This window comes from Chiloscyllium plagiosum, chromosome 30, assembly GCF_004010195.1.
Source record: "Chiloscyllium plagiosum isolate BGI_BamShark_2017 chromosome 30, ASM401019v2, whole genome shotgun sequence".
Classification (NCBI taxonomy): domain Eukaryota; kingdom Metazoa; phylum Chordata; class Chondrichthyes; order Orectolobiformes; family Hemiscylliidae; genus Chiloscyllium; species Chiloscyllium plagiosum.
Genome location: NC_057739.1, coordinates 3,322,296 through 3,330,780, shown reverse-complemented (window position 1 = coordinate 3,330,780; position 8,485 = coordinate 3,322,296). Strand labels below are relative to the sequence as shown.

The following is an 8,485-nucleotide window of genomic DNA, read 5'->3' as shown; positions in this document are numbered from 1 at the left end:
GCCTCCTTTCATTAGCTATATTGTACACCCCTGCTCCAAAACCTACTCCTCAGTTCCCTTTGTTCTTGCAAACTATCATCATCAACATCCCTTTCCTCTCCAAAGTTGTACATGTTGTTTTTCAAATCAGTCCCCATCTTTCCCCAACCCTATGTTTGAACCCCCTCTCGTCATGTATTGACCCGTGCAAAGGCGCCTGATCAGAATCACAAGTGACAGCCTTTGTGACTGTGACCACGATATTCACCCCCATAGCTCCACAACCACTACTGCAGCCTCTGTTCATCATTGGATACAATTACCCACGTGGTCAGTAAATGCTGGCCCAGTCAATGATGCCCATATCTGGTGAATGAATGAATAAATCTGGAAGTTCCTCATCATAGAATCACAATGTTTACAGCTTAGAAAGAGGCTCACCCATGCTGACTCACAGGAACAGCTCATCGATTCTCAGTTCTCTGCCCTGCAATGTTTTCTCTTCAGATCATTCTTCAACTCTGTTTTGAAAATTGTGGTTGACCCTACTCCTGCTGAGCTTGCAAACAGTGCATTCCAAATCCCAGGTACTCAATTGAGCCGACCTCCACCATACTCCAGGCAGTGATTTCCAGATCCTAACTGAATTGACCCTGCCTCCAACATATTCTCAGACAGTGCATTCTGAATCCTAACCACTTGCTGTATTAAAAAGCTGTTCTTTGTGTCAAGATTTTTTTTATTAAACTGATCATCTAGTTCTTTATCTTTCCACAAATGAGAACTGGTCTGTGCAGACCCCACATTATTCTTGTCCAATACCTTTCCTCTGTTCTCCATTTGTTGAAGCAGACTCAATTGGTTTCATTTTTACTAGTCTAACTGCAGAAAGTCTGCAGATTTCTCATCCATTCCTGTTCCGTAACCTCTGATGTGTTCAAATAATCTATCCTTGCACCCCCCCGCCCCCCATCTATTTCTGAATGCCATGGTGCTTCTTGGCAATGTCATCTGAACACAAAGCCAGGTTCCATAAAGTGACAACCTCGCCGCACCTCTCTTGATTGCTCCTCTGCTTCAGTTTCTTTGATTCCTGCTATAAGCACTATGCTTTTGTTAGCCACATTTACTTCCCTGGCCACCATCTCAGACTGCAACCTCAGTGCTACATCTGAACACAGGTGAGCTTCTGGCCACATATCCTCTCCACCACCATTTGATAAAATGTCACAAAAAAGGTTATTTCAAAAATAGAAGGCTCACGGTATCCGGGGTAATGTAGTAGCATGGATTAATAATTGGTTCACACATGACAGAGTCAGAATTAGTTTTTTTTAGATCAAAAAGATCTGTGGGATGAGGTTCCCATGGATCAGTTCTAGAGCCTCCCTTAATTACTACATGTAAACTTGTAGGAGGGGGTAGACCTTAATGTATGCATATTTGCTGATGTTACGAAAACAGGTGAGCAGATAAAGTATCTGCAAGAGACTGAGGTAGGTTGAATGAGTGGGCAGAAACTTGGCAGATGAAGTTTAAGGTAGGAAAATGAGAAGTCATGAACTTTGGTAGGAAGAATCAAGCAGCAGTCTATAAATAGGGAAAGACTCCAAAAGTGTGCATCACAAAGGATTAAGGGTGTTCTTGTGCATGAAACACAAAGGCAGAGGCAGCAAGTAATTAAGCAGGCAAATGAAATTTAGGCCTTTATTGCACAGTGGTTTGGAAACTAAAAATTGGGAAGTCTTGTTACAATGTACAGTATTGGTGAGGCTACATTTGGAGTAATGTGTACAGGGCCCATATTTAAGGAGAAAGTGAGGTCTGCAGATGCTGGAGATCAGAGCTGAAAATGTGTTGCTGGAAAAGCGCAGCAGGTCAGGCAGCATCCAGGGAACAGGAGAATCGACGTTTCGGGCATAAGCCCTTCTTCAGGAATGGGGAAAGTTTGTCCAGCAGGCTAAGATAAAAGGTAGGGAGGAGGGACTTGGGGGAGGGGCGTCGGAAATGTGATAGGTGGAAAGAGGTCAAGGTGAGGGTGATAGGTCAGACTATTTCTATTTCTATCTCAGGCGACCGAATCAACACTGACATCTACTACAAACCGACCGACTCCCACAGCTACCTGGACTACACCTCCTCCCATCCTGCCCCCTGTAAAAACGCCATCCCATTCTCCCAATTCCTTCAACTCCGCAGCAGGTCAGGCAGCATCCAGGGAACAGGAGAATCGACGTTTCGGGCATAAGCCCTTCTTCAGGAATGAGGAAAGTTTGTCCAGCAGGCTAAGATAAAAGGTAGGGAGGAGGGACTTGGGGGAGGGGCGTCGGAAATGTGATAGGTGGAAAGAGGTCAAGGTGAGGGTGAAAGGTCAGACTGGGGTGGGAGGGACACACACACACACAGCGAGGGAGGGACACACACACACAGCGTGGGAGGGNNNCTAGGAATCCTCCAACCACAAGGGATGAACTCGGGTTTCACCAGTTTCCTCATTTCCCCTCCCCCCACCTTGTCTCAGTCAAATCCATCGAATTCAGCACCGCCTTCCTAACCTGCAATCTTCTTCCCGACCTCTCCGCCCCCACCCCAGTCTGACCTATCACCCTCACCTTGACCTCTTTCCACCTATCACATTTCCGACGCCCCTCCCTCAAGTCCCTCCTCCCTACCTTTTATCTTAGCCTGCTGGACAAACTTTCCTCATTCCTGAAGAAGGGCTTATGCCCTAAACGTCGATTCTCCTGTTCCCTGGATGCTGCCTGACCTGCTGCGCTTTTCCAGCAACACATTTTTAGCCCATATTTAAGGGTTTGCTGGTATTGGAGACAGTTCAAAAGCATTTCATTAAGCTGACTCCTGGGATGAAAGGCTTGACTTGTTGAGAACAGCTGCACAGGTTATGCCATTATCCATAAGCGTTTAGAAAAATCAGTGGTGGATCTTATATAAATATATAAGATTATGAAGGGGTTTGACAAGGTAGATGTAGAGAAGGTATTTCCATTATTGGATCTCATGCTAAATGGGCACACTTATTTAAAACTTTGAGATATGATGGAATTTCTTCTCTGAGGGTAGTGTATGTCTGGTATTCTCTACCCAGAGAGTTGTGGAAGCTAGGTCACTGAAGGTATTTGGAGAAAATGTGGATAGATTTTTGAAATATCAGAAGAGGAGTTGAGGCCTGGGGCAAATTAGTCATGATCTTGTTGAGTGGTGGGGCAAACTTGAGGGGCCGAATGGACCTATTTCTGTTTCTTCTTTTCTTCTCACAGAGGATGCTTCCATCTTCACAATATCAGTGGCTCCAAACCTGTCTCAGTCTATCTGTCAATGAAACCCCCAATCATGCGTTTGTCACTCGGTTTCTTACCTATATTCGCTTCAATAGACTCCCACCCTGTGCCCTGTGTAACCGTGATGTAAAATTCTTTTTCTATGCCTAAACCTGCATTAAGTTCTGCTCATGGATGGAAATGTGTTGCTGGAGAAGCGCAGCAGGTCAGGCAGCATCTAGGGAACAGGAGAATCGACGTTTCGGGCATTAGCCCTTCTTCAGGAATGCTAATGCCCGAAACGTCGATTCTCCTGTTCCCTAGATGCTGCCTGACCTGCTGCGCTTCTCCAGCAACACATTTCCATCTCTGATCTCCAGCATCTGCAGACCTCATTTTCTCTTTTAAGTTCTGCTCACTCATGTCATGTTTCTTCCAGAGTGGCTGTTTGCATTTCCCGATCTGACCGTGTGTATCTTTTATATTACTGATTCCTCCACCACTAATTATCTATTACTTTTTTTTAGTGTTTCCTGAGATGGGACCTCTTTTAGGTTAGATTCTGAAGTAGACCGTGCAGATCTATGGAAGGTAACTCATTGACTTGTATCATTCTACTGTATATCTGTGTTATGAAGTTGTAGACATGTACTGTACCTTTAAGGGAGTTGAAATGTCTGGCCGGCGCAGAGTATGCTGAAATATTTTAAAATGTAACATTTGGTTGAAACAAATAGCTGGAGCTGTGTTGCCATGGAACAAAAACAAATCCAATCAGTTTAAATTATGCCCCAGATACCAAAATCAATCAAATTTGGATTTTACTGTTTTGGATGGCATCAAACCAAATGAAATGATCTGATGTTTTTAGGTATAAAATCAGACATTTTGAACACCCTAGTTACAGGGCGAACGGCAAAGAGCAGCCAACAAGCAACAACTGCCAGCAGAATAGCTCTCTGAAAGGTACCTGTCCATAAGAAGTTAGTGCAGCAGAACACCGAAACCGACGTAGAGAAATCTACAGAGAAAGTTCGACATCCAAATATGATAACTGGGTTTGAAATTGATTTTGCCATAAATTTAACAGGGAATTTATCGGACCAGCAATATAGAGTGGTGGTGGGGCATGGGGCATGGGTGGTGTTATAGGGTAGAATTAGGTTTAAGAGAAAGGAGTTATAAATAGTTGTTGTTTAATGTTCTGTTTTGGACTTAATAAATAAAACTGTAAATTTTTTTTCTTTAAATAATGTTATTTGGAATAGCTCTTTGCCACTCGAAATTTAATAGGTTATGGCACCAGGTGAGCTTTTCTGTGTGGCTGGTTTAAATGAGCAGAGGGGTTTACCCCTTGTCATAACAATCTGTCACTAAATAATTTACATAATGCTGCATATTGTTGAGATTTTGATATAGTGCAGTAGGAATCTAACTCATCTTTGTTATGTATTTCTTACAAGCAGGGTTTTTTTTTGTTCACCAAGCTGTTTTTCAGGAACACTTTAGGAATGCTAAATAAGGGGCAGTGGTACTATTTACAAAAGTATATCTGATGGCACCTCAGGAATATGCATGTTTCATGTTTTTCTTTTCCCAGTCTATATGGCCTCCTCTATATTGGGGAGACAGGCCGCCTACTTGCGGAGTGATTCAGAGAGCACCTCTGGGCCACCCGGATCTAACCTACCATACTTTAAATATTTCATTGCAGATGGTTGATCGGAAGCTGCTGGTGTTGTTTGGTAGTCAGACTGGCACAGCACAGGATGTGGCTGAGCGGATCGGGAGGGAAGGAGTACGGCGACACTTCAAATGCAGAGTGATGCCGTTGGATAGTTACACAATTGTGAGTATTGGCGGTTATGGAGCTAGATCAGGTCAACATTCTCCCCATACACTGTCTCTTCCAAAATGCTACTGTACTGCAGGCACTGCCAGTACCTGAGAGATGCTTTCAAGGAGAAGTGTAGCTCATGTTGCACAAAGATGCTTTCAAGGTTACTTGTCCAGTTTTTAGGATGGCCTGTAGATTGAAATAAAGAGAGAAGAACTGTTGCATCATTGGTGCATTTTTTTAAATTTAACCTATTTTTCTAATCAACATGTTCAGGGATGTTATTACACGCCCCTGGAACAGGTGGGACTTGAACCTGGGCTACCTGGTCCAAGGATAGGGACACTACCACTGCACCACAAGACGGATCCTACATGGTTCATTTAATGACCTCAGGACATTCCTAGATACTTTACAGCCAGTTGAGTCCTTGTCACGTGTGGCCAGTTTTATAATGGAGGAAACACAGCAGTTGCTCTGTGCACAAATACCGCTAAAATAATAGACTTAAAAGATAGTTGCTGGATTCTGGTGTGTGCAAATGGGTATAGGAAGAGTGCTATGTGGGAGGGTTTCAACTAGTTCGGTGGGTAGACGGTCACAGTAAAATCTACTGCCAACTGAAAAGGGCTCAGGAATAGTTACACAAGTGTACACTTGGCATGCATTGGATTTGTGCCTTGAAATGTTTTTAAATTGGCTTTAGCTATAATGATAATACATAATAGACTTCATACCCCTGATTTTGGAGAAGCTTCAACTGAGCAGCGAGTATGTATCGTCTTCATTTACTGAATTGTCAGAAGCTGGTTTTACAGAGAAACAGTTAACAAGGACTATTAGGCTTGATACAGGAACAGGCAATGGATTAGACTCAAAACTGGTTAACTTGAACTTTATTGTTCTTTATTTGTACGTCAGACCAACATATTAGTTTTAATGTAGCCAGCTGATACTCTGACACTGACAAAGATTTTTGTATCTGCCCACATGCAGGTAATATTCTTTGTATTGCGACACAAGTAAATGCTGATGTAATATTAGATAGGGAAATTAAGATGCAAGGAGAATACTGAAGAGTTGTAAATGTTACATCCTTTCTTCACAAAGCGTAAAGATAAGTACACCAGTCATTTTAATTACAGTGGTAGGGCAACTTTTAGAAATGATAATCTTGGACAAAATTAACAATGAATTGGGCAAATCTAGGTTAATTAAGGAAAGTCAGTGCAGAATTGTTAAGGGTAAATTATGTTTGACTGACTTAATTGTGTTGTTTTCTTTAGGTAACACAGAAGACATTTGATAATGTGGTGTGGAACAAATTTGTGAGCAAAGTTAGAGTTCACAGAAGAAAAGGCTTAGTAGCAATGGGGATACAAAATTGGCTGAAACACAGGATAGGAAACAGTTAAGTGGTAAATGGTTGTCTTATAGATTGGAGCAAGGATAGATTTTTGCGAGGAAACAATGTTAGGACTCCAATTCTCCCTGGTATAAATTAGTGATCTAAACCTTGGTCTACTTTTTGGATGGCACAACATTTGGGAACTATGGTGAACTCTGAGGAAGACAGTTTTAAACTTCAGAAAGCGTAGACAGTTTGGAGAAATAGCAGATTAAATTTAGTTCAGCGAAATGTGAAGTGATTCATTTTGGTAGAATGAGTAGAGATAATGTAAGTTAAAGGTTACAATTCTAAAAAATTCAGATGGATCTGAGGTAAGTCTTTGAAGGTAGCAAGACAGGTAGACAGGATGACTTTCTGAAGTAATTACTTCAGGAATAGGAGAGATCAGATCTGGGGAGGGAGGGGAGGGGGGTGGCAATAGAATCTGGGATTGTTTTCGAGATTGAGTTTGTAAATATATGGAGGATGATCAATAAGATTGAGAGCAAGCGCAGGTTGTCATGTAGGATTTTAATGCAGTGGTAATAGAGAACTGGCTCAAAGGGGAAGATTGGGAAATTAATATTTCTGAGTAAAAAGTATTCAAAAAGAGAATAAAGAAATATCAACAAAAATATACTAACACTGAAGAGACTCAGTGAAGTTGAGGGGTCGTTGACAGAGGCTATCGGGCAACTAAATATTTTTTTCCCAAGGTTTCTTGAGACTTTCTGCAGGACAACCTTTTTTTTCAGCCTCCTTTTTCAGCCTCATTAACTCCTTTATTACAGGAAGCAGTCACATGATAACATTACTTTCTGTACCTATCTTGACACATGAGGGATTTGGGATCACACAGAAGCCAGATTTAGAAAAAATCATAAATATTCTCAAAGAAAATCACCGCCCTTTAAGTGTAATGGTACAACATTCAAGGAAACAAAAGGGTAACTAAGGAGAAAATAGGGCCCCTCAAAGATCAGCCTTTGTGTGGAACCGCAGAAATGGGGGAGATACTAAATGAATATTTTGCACCAGTATTTACTGTGGAAAAGGATATGGAATATATAGACTGTGGGGAAATAGATTGCAAAAATGTCCAAATTACAGAAGAGGAAGTGCTAGATATCTTGAAATGCATAAAAGTGGATAAATCCCCAGGACCTGATCAGGTGTACCCTAGAACTCTGTGGGAAGCTAGAAATGTGATTGCTGGGCTTATTGCTGAGATATTTGCATCATCGATAATCACAGGTGAGGTGCCGGAAGACTAAAGGTTGGCTAATGTGGTGCCACTGTTTAAGAAGGGTGGTAAGGACAAGCCAGGGAATTATAGACCAGTGAGCCTGACCTCGGAGGAGGGAATCCTGAGGGACAGGATGTACATGTATTTGGAAAGGCAAGGACTGATTAGAGATAGTCAACATGGCTTTGTGCGTGGGAAATCATGTCTCACAAACTTGATTGACTTTTTTGAGGAAGTAACAAAGAGGATTGATGCAGGCAGAGCAGTAGATGTGATCTATATGGACTTCAGTAAGCTGTTCGACAAGGTTCCCCATGGGAGACTGGTTAGCAAGGTTAGATCTCACGGAATACAGGGAGAACTAGACATTTGGATACAGAACTGGCACAAAGGTAAAAGACAGAGGGTGGTAGTGGAGGATTGTTTTTCAGACTGGAGTATGACCAGTGGAGTGCCACAAGGATCGGTGCTGGGTCCTCTACTTTTTCTCAATTACATAAATGATTTGGATGTGAGCATAAGAGGTACAGTTAGTAAGTTTGCAGAAGACACCAAAATTGGAGTTGTAGTGGACAGCGAAGAGGGTTACCTCAGATTACAACAGGATCTGTACCAGATGGGCCAATGGGCTGAGAAGTGGCAGATGGAATTTAATTCAGATAAATGCAGAGGTGCTGCATTTTGGGAAAGCAGGACTTATACACTGAATGGTAAGGTCCTAGGGAGTGTTGCTGAACAAAGAGACCTTGGAGTGC

The 8,485-nt window shown here is 42.2% G+C and overlaps 1 protein-coding gene across 2 annotated transcripts in view; it reads left to right on the top strand.

Annotated features, from left to right (window-relative positions):
* The first annotated feature begins 3,743 nt into the window (after positions 1-3,743).
* Positions 3,744-8,485, top strand: part of ndor1 (NADPH dependent diflavin oxidoreductase 1) — a 51,877-nt gene continuing 47,135 nt past the window's right edge. For both annotated transcript variants that reach the window (XM_043719828.1, XM_043719829.1), the window contains exons 1-2: positions 3,744-3,848; positions 4,972-5,106. In XM_043719828.1, coding sequence (XP_043575763.1) covers positions 4,972-5,106 — 135 coding nt within the window. In that variant the 5' untranslated portion in view covers positions 3,744-3,848. The remainder of the gene's footprint in view (positions 3,849-4,971; positions 5,107-8,485) is intronic.